This window comes from Trichomycterus rosablanca, chromosome 4, assembly GCF_030014385.1.
Source record: "Trichomycterus rosablanca isolate fTriRos1 chromosome 4, fTriRos1.hap1, whole genome shotgun sequence".
Lineage (NCBI taxonomy): Eukaryota > Metazoa > Chordata > Actinopteri > Siluriformes > Trichomycteridae > Trichomycterus > Trichomycterus rosablanca.
In genome coordinates, this window is record NC_085991.1 from 53,816,236 (window position 1) to 53,836,047 (window position 19,812).

General features: G+C 43.9%; 1 protein-coding gene across 5 annotated transcripts in view; it reads left to right on the plus strand.

The window, feature by feature from the left end:
• LOC134312530 (E3 ubiquitin-protein ligase TRIM39-like) overlaps positions 1-651 on the plus strand; it is a 29,655-nt gene extending 29,004 nt beyond the window's left edge. For all 5 annotated transcript variants that reach the window (XM_062994539.1, XM_062994536.1, XM_062994537.1 and 2 more), the window contains one exon: positions 101-651. In XM_062994539.1, the coding sequence (XP_062850609.1) occupies positions 101-651 (551 nt within the window). The remainder of the gene's footprint in view (positions 1-100) is intronic.
• Positions 652-19,812: the final 19,161 nt, after the last annotated feature.

Below are 19,812 nucleotides of genomic sequence, written 5' to 3' on the forward strand. Positions count from 1 at the left end.
TTTGTGAGCTCTCACTCATCACATGATGAATTCTAGATTTCTTCATTAATACACACTGTGTAACGATAAAATGGGTGTAAATTGTGTCTCTTTCTCTCAGTGGATGTGATTCTGGATCCTGATACAGCAAATCGTTACCTGATCCTGTCTGATGATGGAAAACAAGTTACACATGAAGAAAAACGACAGAATCTTCCTGATAATCCAGAGAGATTTGATCAATGTCCCTGTGTGCTGGGAAAGGAGGGATTCTCCTCAGGGAGATTTTACTATGAGGTTCAGGTTGAAGAGAAGACTGCATGGGATTTAGGAGTGGTAAAGGAGTCCAGTAACAGGAAGGGGGGGATTATACCAAGTCCAGATGATGGATATTGGTCTGTGTGTCTGAGAGATAAAACTGAATATGAGGCTCTCGATTCTCACTTTGTCCCCCTCTCATTGAAACAGGCTCCTCAGAAGGTGGGGGTGTTTGTGGATTATGAGGAGGGTTTGGTATCCTTCTATGATGTTGAGAATGAGTCTCATATCTACTCTTTCACTGGTCAGTCTTTCACTAAGAAACTCTATCCAGTATTTAGTCCCTGTCTCAATGATGGAGGTGAAAATTCAGCACCACTGATCATCTGCCCTGTTAGTCAGGTTCAATCCTAATTATTGAATGTAATGTAATGTGCAACACCACTGCCTGATTTATAATCTTCTAGTACTTCTTCCTCTTCTATAAAAATCAAATATTTGCAAAGGTTAACCAGAGGCAGCTTCAATGACACCAGTCCACAAAGTTCTTGGTGAGTTTCTTGTACTTGCTGTCATCACCATCCGAGAGATTGTTGACAATAGCATAGCCATAACATTTTTGGGGAGGACTGGGACCGGGACTGTTCCCTGTGGAGCCTCTGTGCTGCAGAAGAATGTGACCGACACACAACAAGTCATTCCATGGCTTTTGTTGTGTGCAGTCTTTGGTGTGTGAACAACACACGTTTCCAGAGGCTTGTTATTAGAAAACAACACTGTACTGTTTTGGTCAGTCCAGAATCCTCCACAAAGAGATTCATATAGTCAAGAAGTTTATATAATTCAAATAATCACCTAGCAGTGCCATAGCAATCACCGCTGACACCGTAGCCACCATATGCAACCACAGGGGATATTATAGCAACCAGCTATCAGCACACAAACAGCAGTATGGCAAGCCATACAAACCACCTCAAAACACCATAGCAGCCAACTTAAGCAATCTTAAGTGATTAACCAGCAACTTCCAACCAACCATGTAGAACTCCATATTAACCATTCAGCAACTCACTAACAATTACAATTACACTAGCAAATAACATAGAATTACATAAAAAGCCCTCATAACCACCTGGAATATGTTAGCAACCAAGCAAGATCAGCAACCACTTTACAAGTCACAGCAAAGTTACAGTCAGGAGTTGGGAAAAGCCAGATTGAGATTGTTCATTATTATTATTATAACTATTATTATGCATTATGAAATGCATTCTGTGTGCATTCCATGCTGGCCATATCACATACTGTATATTGTATTAACTAATATTGTCTTTATATTTTCTGTTATTGTTTGGCTTGTATAATGCATGTTTGTCTGTGTGTATATAAAACAATATTTAAGTATTGTTAAATATGTAAACATGTAAATGACTGTTTATTCTCTATTTACTATTCACTATTAATGTAATCATTCTTAGAATTCACGTTTTGCCTGATAATTTAATGCATTCACAAATGTACTCATGTATTCACTCTTAGGAGCAGCTGGTCCATCCTTATATCAGTACAGTAACAGAACAGTTGATGACTGATGGATTTTGGTTGGTTACTGATGAACTGTTGGTTATGGTAACTAATCTGGTTACAGAATCATGCCCTTCTGTCCTTCTGCCTTCCCATAATTGGCCGACAGTTGAGGCATGGATGTATAGATGACTGATGAGTCAGTTCTTTTTTAGTGACAAGTCACCTCAGCCTTGTTAATTCGCTTCAGGTGGAAATGTTTCTATATATCATGGTTCATCACTCGCAGATATGCCAGCTCGTCTGTTTGACAACCTGCTTTCTCTGGAACCATGCTGCCATGCTTGCTTTGGTTTTCCACTGGCACTTTGTAAAGAGTTTCTTCTCTCATTGTCCATGTAGGATTCCACTGGTTCCCTTCCATCCACTATAAACATGCAGAAGATGGATTGGTTGCTGTAAATTGCTCCTAAGTGTAAATGGGTCAGAGTTAAATAGGTAAGAAATTAAAGCTAAATGAATTACTTGGAATGTCAATTGACCCTAGACTAATGAAAAGAACACAATGATATAAAATTACCAGGTATCACTGGTGTTGTGTTTTTAAAACTTACCTTGATGCTACTTATGTCTATTCAAAGATCCTTCAATGTCTCATACAGGCGAAACAACATAAAGAAATGAACATGCACATTAAAACGTTAAAATATAATTAGTGTTCAACAATATCTCACATTCAACAAAGCAAAATTCTACATGCATTTGCAGAGAGGTAAATAAAATCAATGATGCCTAACATGACTTTAATCACATTTAAACCAGTTATTCCATGCAAAACACAGATGGGGGATTTAATGGGGGACTGAACCTTCTCATTTCTACCTACAAAACAATGTAACACAATGTGCAACACCATCGTCTGGTTTATATTCTGCTTCTTCTACTTTTCCTTCTTTTCTATTTATGTTATTATTTGGAAAAGTTAGTGCACCCTCTCATATTAGCATGATACACACATACTAGCAACACCTAGTAACAGCATGGAATAACATACCACCTAGTTACACCAGAACAAACCAATATCATTTAAAAGCAACACCCTAGAAACACATTAGCAACCACAACAGCATACTATAAACACCAACAGCACTCACCCAACCAGCTGGACCTAGTAGCTCCCATGTACCAACACCCCAGCAACCACATGGAATATTATAGCAACCAGCTGGTAGTGCACATGCATGGCATGCCATAGCAATTGAATAAGATGTCATAGAAATGACTTATCAAAGCCCTGAGGTACCACACCAATCAATGAGGAACTTCCTAGCAGCCATGTAGAATAGCAACACATTAGCAATTACTAGACATGTCATAGAAACCATTTAAAATGTGCTAGTAACCACCTGGAATGTAGCCACCACTTCAAACATCTACACATCAACACCCTAGCACCCATCTATCAACGTTGTACCAACTCTAGCATTTTAGCAGTTGTCTCCTTTTTAAACGGTACTGCAGTTTTTCAAGAAAGTTATAAAATATGTTGAGATTATAATTATAATTTTTGTTTTATGCATCTTTGATGTTTTACACTGAAAACTCTATATAAAAAGTACTGGTACTGACACCCCCCATACCATGATGGACCCTGGCACTGACACACCTCCATACCATGACAGACCCTGACACTGACACACCTCCATACCATGACGGACCCTGGTACTGACACACCCCCATACCATGACAGACCCTGACACTGACACACCTCCATACCATGACAGACCCTGACACTGACACACCTCCATACCATGACACACCCTGGTACTGACACACCTCCATACCATGACAGACCCTGGTACTGACACGCCCCCATATCATGACAGACCCTGGTACTGACACACCCCCATACCATGACAGACCCTGGTACTGACACGCCCCCATACCATGACAGACCCTGGTACTGACCCCGCCCCCATACCATGACAGATCCTGGTACTGACACACCCCCATACCATGACAGACCCTGGTACTGACACACCCCCATACCATGACAGACCCTGGTACTGACACACCCCCATACCATGACAGACCCTGGTACTGACACACCCCCATACCATGACAGACCCTGGTACTGACACTCCCCATACCATGACAGACCCTGGTACTGACACACCCCCATACCATGACAGACCCTGGTACTGACACTCCCCATACCATGACAGACCCTGGTACTGACACACCTCCATACAATAATACACTCTGTTACTGATACACCTCCATACCATAACAGACCCCTGGTACTGACACACCCCCATACCATGACAGACCCTGGTACTGACACACCTCCATAAACATGACGTTAAAATCCTAATAAACAAACAAACACACCCCCATACCATGAGACACTCTGTTACTGACACACCTCCATACCATAACAGACTCTGGTACTGACACACCCCCATATCATGACAGACCCTGGTACTGACACACCCCCATACCATGACAGACCCTGGTACTGACACACCTCCATAAACATGACGTTAAAATCCTAATAAACAAACAAACACACCCCCATACCATGAGACACTCTGTTACTGACACACCTCCATACCATAACAGACTCTGGCACTGACACGCCCCCATACCATGACAGACCCTGGTACTGACACCCCCCATACCATGACAGACCCTGGTACTGACACCCCCCATACCATGACAGACCCTGGCACTGACACACCTCCATACCATGACAGACCCTGGCACTGACACACCTCCATAAACATGACGTTAAAATCCTAATAAACAAACAAACACACCCCCATACCATGAGACACTCTGTTATTGACACACCTCCATACCATAACAGACTCTGGAACTGACACGCCCCCATACCATGACAGACCCTGGTACTGACACCCCCCATACCATGACAGACCCTGGCACTGACACACCTCCATACCATGACAGACCCTGACACTGACACACCTCCATACCATGACAGACCCTGGTACTGACACGCCCCCATACCATGACAGACCCTGACACTGACACACCTCCATACCATGACAGACCCTGGTACTGACACGCCCCCATACCATGACAGACCCTGGTACTGACACCCCCCATACCATGACAGACCCTGGCACTGACACACCTCCATACCATGACAGACCCTGACACTGACACACCTCCATACCATGACAGACCCTGGTACTGACACGCCCCCATACCATGACAGACCCTGGTACTGACACGCCCCCATACCATGACAGATCCTGGCACTGACACGCCCCCATACCATGACAGACTCTGGCACTGACACGCCCCCATACCATGACAGACCCTGGTACTGACACACCCCCATACCATGACACACCCTGGCACTGACACGCCCCCATACCATGACAGACCCTGGTACTGACACACCCCCATACCATGACAGACCCTGGTACTGACACGCCCCCATACCATGACAGACCCTGGTACTGACACACCCCCATATCATGACACACCCTGGCACTGACACACCTCCATATCATGACAGACTCTGGCACTGACACGCCCCCATACCATGACAGACCCTGGTACTGACACACCCCCATACCATGACACACCCTGGCACTGACACGCCCCCATACCATGACAGACCCTGGTACTGACACACCCCCATACCATGACACACCCTGGTACTGACACACCCCCATACCATGACACACCCTGGTACTGACACACGCCATATCATGACAGACCCTGGTACTGACACACCCCCATACCATGACAGACCCTGGTACTGACACACCCCCATACCATGACAGACCCTGGTACTGACACACCCCCATACCATGACAGACCCTGGTACTGACACACCCACATACCATGACAGACCCTGGTACTGACACGCCCCCATACCATGACAGACCGTGACACTGACACCCCCCCATACCATGACAGACCCTGGTACTGACACACCCCCATACCATGACACACCCTGGTACTGACACACCCCCATACCATGACACACCCTGGTACTGACACACCCCATACCATGACAGACCCTGGTACTGACACACCCCCATACCATGACAGACCCTGGTACTGACACACCCCCATACCATGACAGACCCTGGTACTGACACACCCCCATACCATGACAGACCCTGGTACTGACACACCCACATACCATGACAGACCCTGGTACTGACACGCCCCCATACCATGACAGACCCTGGTACTGACACACCCCCATACCATGACAGACCCTGGTACTGACACACCCCCATACCATGACAGACCCTGGTACTGACACACCCCCATACCATGACAGACCCTGGCACTGACAGAACCTCATACTATGACAGACCCTGGTACTGACACACCCCCATACCATGACAGACCCTGGCACTGACAGAACCTCATACTATGACAGACCCTGGTACTGACACACCCCCATACCATGACAGACCCTGGTACTGACACACCCCCATACCATGACAGACCCTGGTACTGACACACCCCCATACCATGACAGACCCTGGTACTGACACACCCCATACCATGACAGACCCTGGTACTGACACACCCCCATACCATGACAGACCCTGGTACTGACACACCCCCATACCATGACAGACCCTGGTACTGACACACCCCCATACCATGACAGACCCTGGTACTGACACACCCCCATACCATGACAGACCCTGGCACTGACAGAACCTCATACTATGACAGACCCTGGTACTGACACGCCCCCATACCATGACAGACCCTGACACTGACACACCTCCATACCATGACAGACCCTGGTACTGACACCCCCCATACCATGACAGACCCTGGCACTGACAGAACCTCATACTATGACAGACCCTGGTACTGACACACCCCCATACCATGACAGACTCTGGCACTGACACGCCCCCATACCATGACAGACCCTGGTACTGACACCCCCCATACCATGACAGACCCTGGCACTGACAGAACCTCATACTATGACAGACCCTGGTACTGACACGCCCCCATACCATGACAGACTCTGGCACTGACACGCCCCCATACCATGACAGACCCTGGTACTGACACCCCCCATACCATGACAGACCCTGGCACTGACAGAACCTCATACTATGACAGACCCTGGTACTGACACACCTCCATACCATGACAGACCCTGGCACTGACACACCTCAATAAACACAACGTTAAAATCCTAATAAACAAACAAACACACCTCCATACCATAACAGACTCTGGAACTGACACGCCCCCATACCATGACAGACCCTGGTACTGACACCCCCCATACCATGACAGACCCTGGTACTGACACGCCCCCATACCATGACAGACCCTGACACTGACACACCCCCCATACCATGACAGATCCTGGTACTGACACACCCCCATACCATGACACACCCTGGTACTGACACACCCCATACCATGACAGACCCTGGTACTGACACACACCCATACCATGACAGACCATAGTACTGACACACACCCATACCATGACAGACCCTGGCACTGACACACCTCCATACCATGACAGACCCTGACACTGACACACCCCCATACCATGACACACCCTGGTACTGACACACCCCCATACCATGACAGACCCTGGTACTGATACACCCCCATACCATGACAGACCCTGGTACTGACACGCCCCCATATCATGACAGACCCTGGTACTGACACACCCCCATACCATGACAGACCCTGGTACTGACACACCCCCATACCATGACAGACCCTGGTACTGACCCCGCCCCCAATCCATGACAGACCCTGGTACTGACACGCCCCCATACCATGACAGACCCTGACACGCCCCCATACCATGACGGACCCTGGCACGCCCCCATACCATGACAGACCCTGGCACTGACACACCTCCATACCATGACAGACCCTGACACTGACACACCCCCATACCATGACAGACCTTGGTACTGACACACCCCCATACCATGACAAATCCTGGTACTGACACGCCCCCATACCATGACACACCCTGATACTGACACGCCCCCATACCATAACAGACCCTGGCACTGACACACCTCCATACCATGACAGACCCTGACACTGACACACCCCCATACCATGACAGACCTTGGTACTGACACACCCCCATACCATGACAAATCCTGGTACTGACACGCCCCCATACCATGACACACCCTGATACTGACACGCCCCCATACCATGACAGACCCTGGCACTGACACACCCCCATACCATGACACACCCTGTTACTGACACACCTCCATACCATAACAGACCCTGGCACTGACACACCCCCATCCCATGACACACCCTGTTACTGACACACCCCCATACCATGACAGACCCTGGCACTGACACACCCCCATACCATGACACACCCTGTTACTGACACGCCCCCATACCATGACAGACCCTCACACTGACACACCTCCATACCATAACAGACCCTGGTACTGACACGCCCCCATACCATGATACACTCTGTTACTGACACACCTCCATACCATAACAGACCCTGACACTGACACACCCCCATACCATGATACACTCTGTTACTGACACACCTCCATACCATAACAGACCCTGGTACTGACACACCCCCATACCATGACAGATCCTGGCACTGACACGCCCCCATACCATGACAGACTCTGGCACTGACACGCCCCCATACCATGACAGACCCTGGTACTGACACACCCCCATACCATGACACACCCTGGCACTGACACGCCCCCATACCATGACAGACCCTGGTACTGACACACCCCCATATCATGACACACCCTGGAACTGACACACCTCCATATCATGACAGACTCTGGCACTGACACGCCCCCATACCATGACAGACCCTGGTACTGACACACCCCCATACCATGACACACCCTGGTACTGACACACCCCCATACCATGACACACCCTGGTACTGACACACGCCATACCATGACAGACCCTGGTACTGACACACCCCCATACCATGACAGACCCTGGTACTGACACACCCCCATACCATGACAGACCCTGGTACTGACACTCCCCCATACCATGACAGACCCTGGTACTGACACACCCACATACCATGACAGACCCTGGTACTGACACGCCCCCATACCATGACAGACCCTGACACTGACACCCCCCCATACCATGACAGACCCTGGTACTGACACACCCCCATACCATGACACACCCTGGTACTGACACACCCCCATACCATGACACACCCTGGTACTGACACACCCCATACCATGACAGACCCTGGTACTGACACACCCCCATACCATGACAGACCCTGGTACTGACACACCCCCATACCATGACAGACCCTGGTACTGACACACCCCCATACCATGACAGACCCTGGTACTGACACACCCACATACCATGACAGACCCTGGTACTGACACGCCCCCATACCATGACAGACCCTGACACTGACACACCCCCATACCATGACAGACCCTGGTACTGACACACCCCCATACCATGACAGACCCTGGTACTGACACACACCCATACCATGACAGACCCTGGTACTGACACACCCCATACCATGACAGACCCTTGTACTGACACACCCCATACCATGACAGACCCTGGTACTGACACACCCCCAAACTATGACAGACCTTGGTACTGACACACTCCCAAACCATGACAGACCCTGGTACTGACACACCCCCATACCATGACAGACCTTGGTACTGACACACCCCCAAACCATGACAGTCCCTGGCTTTTGGACTTGTTGCTGAAAACACTCTGGATCCTTTTCGTCTTTGGTCCGGAGCACACTGCATCCATTTTTTTCCAAAAAGACCTGGAATGCTGATTCATCTGACCACAATACATGTTTCCACGGTGTGATGGTCCTTCCTAGACGTCTCAGTTGACGCCGCTTCTGGACATGGTTAACATAAGGCTTTTTTTTTTGCACAGTAAAGTGTTAAGTATAATTTGTGCAGTAACTCTGTATTGTAGAGCTTGATAAAGGTTTGATAAACTAATCCCTCACCCATGTGGTTATATCAGCTAGTGTTGAGTGGAGGTTCTTGATGCCATCTGATGGATGAAAGATCACGGGTGTTCAGATTAAGCTTGCACCTTTGGCCTTTATGCACTGAAATTCCTCCTGATTCCTTAAATGGTTTAATGATATTCTGCACTGTAGAGGGAGAACATGCAAATCCCTTTCAATCTTTCTTTGAGGTTCACAAACTTTGAGGTGGACAAACTGGATCCTCTGATCATCTTTACTCATCGGAGACTCTCAGCCTTTCCTGGATGCTGCTTTTGTACCAAACCATGATTACAATCACCTGTTCACATCACATCATTATTTACTTTTCTTTGCATTTTCCATCGTGTCCCAACTTCAACATACAGTTATGCAATCAATGTGGGCTTAAAGTGCAGACTATCAGCTTTAATTTGAGGGTATTCACATCCTAATTGGAGGAAGGGTTTAGCAATTACAGCTCTTTAATATGTAGCTGCCTCTTTTTCAAGGGACCAAAAGTCAAGTCAAGTCAACTTTATTTATATAGCGCTTTTTACAATAGACATTGTCTCAAAGCAACTTTACAAAATCCAGGACCAACAGATACAAAAACCCCTGTTGAGCAAGCCGAGGGCGACTGTGGCAAGGAAAAACTCCCTGAAAATTACAGGAAGAAACCTTGAGAGGAACCAGACTCAGCAGGGCCCGTCCTTCTTGGGTGGTCTGGAGGATACTTTAAATAAATACACGATTTACACAAATCATACAAACACAGAATTAAATGATCTAAAAGTCATAACTGGTAATAAATAGATAAATAAACAATTAAATAATAATAGAGTTGTTATCCGCTCTAGTCTTCAATAAAGTCTGTAGTGATTTCTTGTCGTTGCAATTACTCCAGACCCGTCACATCTGACAGGAGAAGCATCGTTGTCCCGGCAGTCTCGACTTTAATCCTTAACCTCGGCGGGTAAACAGGTTTCCATCAGAATGCCCTCGGGGTAAAACAACAGAGAATGTAGTTAATAATGCACAATGCTAGTTGACAAACAGTTTTACAGAGAGTTTTAGACTCCGGCAGCCCTAATTATTACAGCATAACTAAAAGGGAGAGCGAGCAGGTAACAAGGTCATGAAGGCTTTCACAGGACATCAGGACATTTCACAGGACCCATCTCCCCACCGTCACCAAACCTGAGTGATCGGACAAGAGAGGCAGAACGACAGCAACCCAACATCCCTGATCACCACAAGTTTCTATGACCAAGAACCCCCAAGCTCTGCGCCTTTGTCTATACTAATCAAAAGCCTGAGAAAATAAATATGTTTTCAGTCTAGACTTAAACATTGAGACTGTGTCCGAATCCCGAATAGAGGCAGGAAGATTATTCCAGAGTTGTGGAGCTTTGTAGGAAAACGCTCTTCCACCAGCCGTGATCTTTTTAATTTTAGGAACTATAAGTAACCCTGCATCTTGTGAGTGAAGTGGACGCGCTGGGTTGTAGTAATTAATAAGCTCACTCAGATACTGTGGAGCCAGACCATGTAGCGCTTTATAAGTTAGTAAAAGTATTTTGTAATCAATGCGAAATTTAACTGGCAGCCAGTGTAGAGACGATAGAACAGGAGTAATATGGTCAAATTTTTTAGTTCTAGTTAGCACTCGAGCTGCTGCATTTTGAACTAACTGGAGTTTGTTTATGGATCTACCAGAGCATCCAGTTAGAAGAGCATTACAATAATCTAACCGAGAAGTTATAAACGCATGGATCAGTTTTTCGGCGTCATTAACAGATAGTATATTTCTTATTTTAGAAATGTTACGCAAATATTAGAAAGCAACTCTAGTACTATTATTAACGTGTGTATCAAATGAGAGATCTGAATCTATTGTGACACCTAAGTTTTTTACATCTGGGCTGGGAGTAACAGAGAACGTGTTTAAGTTTAGCACCAGGTTAGACAACTTGTCTCTTGCAGCTTTAGAGCCAACAAGTAAAACCTCTGTTTTATCTGAATTAAGTAAAAGAACACTGTCTCAAAAAGGAATCTGGGATTGTTTTTATTTTTCTCTATTAGGGACGAATAATATAAAGATTTAGCTTTTATAAGTGCATGTTTATACTCAGTTAGAGCATCTTTCCAAGCAATCTTATACACTTCCAGTGTAGTGTGACGCCACTTGCGTTCTAATTTTCGTGCTGCTTGTTTAAGTGCGCATGTGTGGTCATTGTACCAAGGAGCAAGTTTTTTCTCCCTAATCAGTTTAGTTTTGAGTGGGGCTACGTTATCTAAGGTTGTGCGCAATACAGTCTCTAGGTTTTGAGTTGCCTGATCTAGTTCTTTAGGTTCTGATGCTGATATATTTGGTAATTCTGGTAGGCAGTTTATGAACGCTGCTGCAGTTGCAGATGTAATAGTGCGCTTATATTTAAAACGATTTGGTTGCTGTATATTATTGGACAGGGACACTTCATAAATTAGTAGAGAGTGATCAGAGATTAAGTCATTCTGTGGTACAATTTCCAGGTTGTCTATGTTTATACCATAAGTAAGTATTAAATCTAAGGTATGTTTACAGCGGTGAGTGGGTCCTGTTACATTTTGGGTGATGCCTAAAGATTCTAAAATAGAGTCAAACGCAATTTTGAGTGGATTACATTTATCCTCATAATGGATATTAAAGTCACCAACAATTAAAGCTTTCTTAGTTGATAAAATTAATTTAGAAAGAAAATCGGCAAATTCGTTAAGAAATTCTGAGTAAGGACCAGGGGGTCGATAAACAGTAACCAGCTTAAACATACTAGTTTTATCAGATGAACATTTATTGGTTATGTCAGAGATAAGAACTTCAAACGAGTTTGTTATGGGAGTTGATTTTACAGTGAGACCTATGTCTTTATCATAAATTGCGGCTATTCCTCCACCACGACCGCTAAGACGTGGCTTATGTTCATAACTGTAACCCGGAGGAGATGCTTCATTTAAACCTAGATACTCATCAGGTCTAGCCCAGGTCTCAGTTAAACAAAGTGCACTAAGACAATTATCTGTAATTATTTCATTTACAATTACTGTTTTGCATGCAAGTGACCTGATGTTTAGAAGTCCTAACTTTAGTTTAGCTTTACTATGGTTTTCATGATGCTCATTTAGATTAATTTTAATTAAGTTATTATGACATACTTTTTGATTTTGTTTTGGCTTACACCTGCCACGGTAAACAGACACAGTCTCAATGGTTTGTGACCTAAGGATTCCGGGTGACGTCCGATGGCGACTCGCAGACAGTCGGTTAGGCCTGTTAGTCTGCTGCCTGGTCTTGGCTCTGGATAGTCATTTAACACTATCTGCCGCTACACTAACGCGGTGGTAAAGCCTGTCACCTATGCTGCAAGAAATGCGAGCAGCACCCTCCCACGTGGGGTGGACACCATCCCGCTTCAAAAGACCAGGCCTTCCATCAAAGGTGGACCAGTTATCTACAAAATCAATGCAGTTTTCTGAGCACCATTTAGACATCCAGCGGTTCAGCGACAACAACCTGCTGTAGGTTTCGCCACTGGGTCGAATCGGTAAGGGGCCAGAGCACACTACTGCCTCAGACATCGACCTAGCTAACTCACACACCTCTTTAACATTACTCTTAGTAACCTCAGACTGCCGTAAACGAACATCATTAGTGCCAACGTGGATAACAATCTTCGAAAATCTACGATTAGCATTAGCCAGCACTTTCAGGTTTGCTCTGATGTCAGGCGCCCTGGCCCCCGGAATACAGGTGACTATGGTTGCTGGTGTCTCTATGGGGGTTGCAATACGCACGTGTCGGAGCTGAGAATCTCCTATAACCAGAGCACTTACATTAACAGGCTTCTCAGCGGGTGGCTCACTGAGTGGGGAAAACCTGTTGAACACGTGCAACTGAGATGGTCGGTGCTTTGCCCTACGACTATGTCGCCGAGACGTCACCCAGTCGCCCCGCTGTGAGGGCTCTAATGCCGGAGTCTGGGGTTCTATACCTGAACTGCTGGCATTCGGGGCTGCTACAGCTGAATCTAAGCACTCACTAGTAGTAGTCTGTTCTAAAGCCCGAATGCGCCCTTCTAACACTGAGATCTTCTCCGTCAGACTAACAACTAATCTACACTTATCACATGTAAAGTTATCACTAAACACGGAGAAGGAATAACTGAACATGTTACACTCGGAACATGGATATAATGCTCCTGCTGGGGCCATAGTAACAAAGAAATATACTTAGCTTTACAAGATGAGTTGGAGATGATGTTTATGTTGGATTCACCGGCGCTTCTGCTGGTAGTCACAGAAGAACGGCTTTAATTCCGGATGAAACAGGCGATGATAAGCTGGAATACAAAAACCACCAACCAAACCAACACAAACGCGCTTCGTTCGGACAAAAGCGGCTGTAATTCTAAAGGAGAACGGTGTTATGCGCTGGTGTACAAAACAAATAAACGCGCTTCCTACGAACAGAAACGGTTATAACTCCCCACAAAACAGAGGTGTTTTAAGAGCTGAAATACAGAACACAACCAAACACAAACGTGCTTCGTGCGGACCGAAAACGGTTTTAATTCTGGGAAATTAAGATGTTTATGCGCTGAAGTACAAAAACAAACAAAACCGGCTTCATTCGGATGCCGGTAGCAGAAGTTTTCTAGTTTCCAACACAGCACGAATTTACGTTAGTAAACACAAGCGCTTTTTTACGATAAACAAAATAAAACTAAATCAACAACACACGGAAGATAAACGTATAAATTATATGTTTAAAACATACGTATATAAAAAGTTATTTAGCTAAAGGCTACAAACAAACAACTAGGCTAGCGTCTCAGCGTGCGTACCACCGGAAGTGACGTCTCACTTCCGGTGGTATCTCTTTTGAGATAATTGGACAATTATCTCAAAAGCTACTTCATGGGCTGCATGGGCTGCATGGGCTATTCCCTCATTAATCAATCATCAATTAAGCAGGTAAAAGGTCTGGAGTTGATTCCAGGTGTGGCATTTACATTTGGAAGCTGTTGCTGTGAACCCAAAACATGCGGTCAAAGGAGCTTTCAATGGAAGTGAAACAGACCATCATTAGGCTGACAAAAAAGAAGAAATCCATCAGAGAGATAGCGGAAATGTTAGGAGTGGCCAAATCAACAGTTTGGTACATTCTGGGGGAAAAAAGAACGCACTGGTGAGCTCGGAAACTCAAAAAGGCCTGGACATCCACGGAAGACAACAGTGGTGGATGATCACAGAATCCTTTCCAGGGTGAAGAAAAACCCATTCACAACATCCACCCAAGTGAAGAACACTCTTCAGGCAGTCTACCATAAAGAGAAGACTTCATGAGAGCAAATACAGAGGGTTCACCACAAGGTGCAAACCATTAATCAGCCTCAAAAATAGAAAGACCAGATTAGACTTCGACAAAAATATCTAAAGAAGCCAGCCCAGTTCTGGAACAGCATTCTTTGGACAGATGAAACTAAGATCAACCTGTACCAGAATGATGGTAAGAAGAAAGTATGGAGAAGGCTTGGAATGGCTCATGATCCAAAGCACACCACATCCTCTGTAAAACATGGTGGAGGCAGTGTGATGGCATGGGCATGCATGGCTTCCAATGGCACTGGGTCACTAGTGTTTATTGATAATGTGACAGAAGACAGAAGCAGCTTGATGAATTCTGAAGTGTACAGCGATATACTTTCTGCTTAGATTCAACCAAATGCAGCAAGGTTGATTGGACGGCGCTTCACAGTACAGATGGACAATGACTTAAAACATACTGTGAAAGCAACCCAGGAGTTTTTTTTAAGGCAAAGAAGTGGAATATTCTGCAATGGCCGAGTAAATCACCAGATCTCAACCCGATCGAGCATGCATTTCACTTGCTTAAGACAAAACTTAAGGCAGAAAGACCCACAAACAAACAACAACTGAAGACAGCTGCAGTAAAGGCCCGGCAAAGCATCACAAAGGATGAAACCCAGCGTTTGGTGATGTCCATGGGTTCCAGACTTCAGGCAGTCATTGCCTGCAAAGGATTCTCAATAATGTATTAAAAATGAAAATTTTATTTATGGTAAAGTTAATTTGTCCAATTACTTTTGAGCCCCTGAAATGAGGTGGCTTTGTAGAAGAATGGTTGCAATTCCTAAACGTTTCATAGGATATTTTTGTTCAATCCCTTAAATTAAACGTGAAAGTCTACACTTCAATTGCATCTCAGTTGTTTCATTTCAAGACCTAAAGTGGACCTAAAGGGGACCAGGGACCAGGGACCTAAAGTGGGAAAAGAACACACTCTCCATTGCCAAGAGGGCTCAGCAGAGAATATTCTTCCTGAGACAGCTGAAGAAATTCAACCTGCCACAGAGTCTGCTGATCCAGTTCTACACAGCAATAATAGAGTCCATCCTTACATCATCCATCACCATTTGGTTTGGTTCCTCAACATCACATGAACGAGCCAAACTCCAGCGTATAATCAGGACAGCGGAGAGGATCGTTGGATGTAGTCTGCCAACGCTTCAGGACATCTACAACAGCAGCGTGCTTAAAGTGCCGGCAAAATTTCAGCAGACTCCTCTCATCCTGGACATCACCTTTTTCAAACTCTTCCATCTGGCAGAAGACTCAGGACAATAAAAACAAACACATCCAGACATGCTAACAGCTTTTTCCCCAGGGCTGTAACACTTTTTAACCAAAGTTGTTCTCCTGGGCAAATGTTGGTAAATACTGGTTAACAGTCCGTGTGCTGTCGGGTCTGTTAAATATGTTCTATGTTACATGTCATACACGTGTAATTATCTGTACTATGTGTATTGTTTGTACTACTATGTGGACTATCGTGTGTATTATTGTGTGTATCACCAAAGCAAATTCCTCGTATGTGTAACATACCTGGCGAAATAAAGTGATTCTGATTCTGATTCAAATCCAATGTGGTGGCATGGAGAGCCCAAATCATGAAGATTGTGTCACTGTCCAAATACAGTATTTATGGGAATAACTGTATATATATATATATATATATATATATATATATATATATATATATAATAAACAAAAAAATTAACTACAATAAACTTGTAAACAGACTATTATTCCAGTTATTAAAAAAAAACCTTTTATGGTAATTTGGTGTCTGTTTACACTTATTTGCTAGTGTTGGTAACGCTAGCTAACCTACAGGCTGTGAAATATGTCTCTCCACGCTTCTGACCGTAGGTCAGATAACCTGCATATTTTTTTTATAGCGTTAAGTTCATATCATCATTATATATTTGTTTATTCATGTATTTACATTGTGTCTGCATTTGACATCTTGGAGGCAAAGATTTGTGATGTGTGTGTTTCATGTATGTTAGCTCCATTATAGCATGCCATTACAATACTAAAAGTAATGCAACGGCAATTTGTTGTTCATTCTGTTTTCTTAAAGAGACAAAACGCTATATGTCTATTATTTTGGATTATGTATAACATAAACAAAACTCTATGATAACTTTTATGTTATAATAGTCCTAGTTTGTTCATTAATTCCTATAGATAGACAGACAGACAGACAGACAGACAAACAGATAGATAGACAGACAGATAGATACTTTATTGATCCTTTGCAGGAAATTTCTTTGTTACAGCAGCTCACATCAGACAACAACAACTTCTTGCATACATACAACATTCATTTACAGTATAAAAACAAGCAATAAAAATAAAAATTTACAGTATGATTCTATATACATGTAAACACTTTTTATGGTGTATGCATAGCACACAAAACATAGGGATTTATTAGGTATGTAAACATTGGTTTTATGGTGCATGCTCAGCATACAAAAAGTGGGTATTTATTATAAATTATTATGAATTATTTTGAATTATTATGAGTTGTTGAACAGTCTGATTGCAGTTGTAAGGAAAGATTTCCTGTAGCGTTCAGTCCTGCATTTGGGAGAAATCAGTCTGTGACTGAAGGTGCTCTGTCGAAACACCTCCAGGGTATGAGGTGTTATACCCTGTTATCCCTGGCAAAGTAACGATGCCCACTTTGGTCTTTAATCACTTCATCTTTTTAGTGTTTAAGTTTAACAGGTTTTACCAGATGCACTGTTGTGTCCGTATGACTGACTGGCAAGCAGAGAGATACGGCTGTGCCTCTTTTAATTTTTGTGCCCCAGAGCGTTACAATATAAATATAAAATATAAATGAACAGATGCAATCAGAAAGGGGGTGATTACTTTTTCACAGCGCTGCTGGTAAATTTCTGCCACCTGGTGGTTAAAATGTGTAACTGGTACAAACTGTGAGCGTGACGTCACTCAGAAGAAACGAAAGTAAAGAGGAAACGGTAAGAACTGATTTGCTTCTAGTGGTTCATCATCATCTCCAGTTTGAAGCTTCAAGCAGCTAAAATACTGCAGGTAAATAATAAAGGGGGTAAAATGGTAAAAATGGCAACAGGCAGGTAGAAAGGAGACTGAGACTAGTAATGTAAAACTAATGAAACTACAGTATATCAGATTGAAACTCGTTGTATGAGGCCCAAATACCACACTGCATACTAAATACTGTGTTACATTAGATTTTGACCAATGATGTTTAAATGTGTTTAAAGCACACTGTGTATGATTTTACATGAGGATTGAGACACAGCCCTCCAGTTTGCCAACTAAGAAGTTTCTTTTTTGCTCTTTTACAACCTGATACAGCGAGTTTTTTATATTATAATAATACTATAATAATAAAGATTTGATGGTTTTGTTAAGATTTCTTTTCTTGTACATTCAGTATAGTCTGCAGTAAAGGGTATTCTGTACATTCTGACTTACTACATTAGTTATTTAATTGGCGTTATTACTTTTATTTTAGTTTTTATCATTGGAAGTAGAATCTGCCAATCAATGGGATTCACACTTAACCTAAAGGTTTTCAGATTTCTGACAAGGTTGCATCCGCTATCCAGACTGCTGAGTGTCGTTATAGCATGATGTTCCAAAAGATGGGGTTACACATATATGTAGTTTAATTACATTCTGCACAAACTGGATACTAGTGGTGTGCGATACTGCAAAATTTGGTATCGATCCGATACCAAGTAAATACAGGGCCGATATCGCAGATACCGATACTTTTAAATAATTAAGGTAGATGCATCATCAAATTTTCATGACTTTTAAGTGTATTATTCAATTCAACTTTATAGTCATTATACAATACAGGGTTGTACAGTATAACGAAACACTGTCAGGCTACATCTCCAGTGCAGACAACAAAAGACAATAGTGCAAAGACAATGGGAGGAGGGGATGGGGGAGGTTACCAAAAAATTTCCATACATAAGGTGTTTAGACAAGGTGCAATGACAATACAAGGTGCATAGACAGATTTGAGGTAGTAGATTTAGCAGCTAGGTTTAGGTAAACAAAGTCCAGTAAAAGTGTGAGTGCAATAAAAGTACAGTCTTATGAGTTTATTGTGCAGGGTTGGGTAGTGACAGTCAGAAAGGTATGTTATGTCCTGGTAGATGTTGTAGGAGTGACCAGTTTAACCGCTCGTGGGTAGAAAATTATTGTAATACATACATTGTTAGTAAGTAGCTGCTCTCAGTAGGGTTGTAAATAAATTCAGTTGTTTAAAGCGGTCCGATTTCTTGTTTCTGGTGCTTTACTTTCTCACAACGTTACCATCATGTTGTATCACCACAAAGCAGCTAACTCATACCACATAGTTGTGTTTGCTGGGTGAATACATTTGTACATTTTTAATAGTGACCGAATACATGTGTCCTGTTAATATAAAATAAAAAATCAATGCTATTCTGTTTATAGCATTTATAAGCACAAAGTAAAAAAAAAGAGCACTCATTCACCGAAACACGGAATGAGAGCCTCACTGCACATGCTCCGATTCATGTGCGTAGGCTGCGCAAAGTGCGTAAGGTGTGTCTGTCAAATTTACCCTATTTCTGTATCTGCAAAGCAAA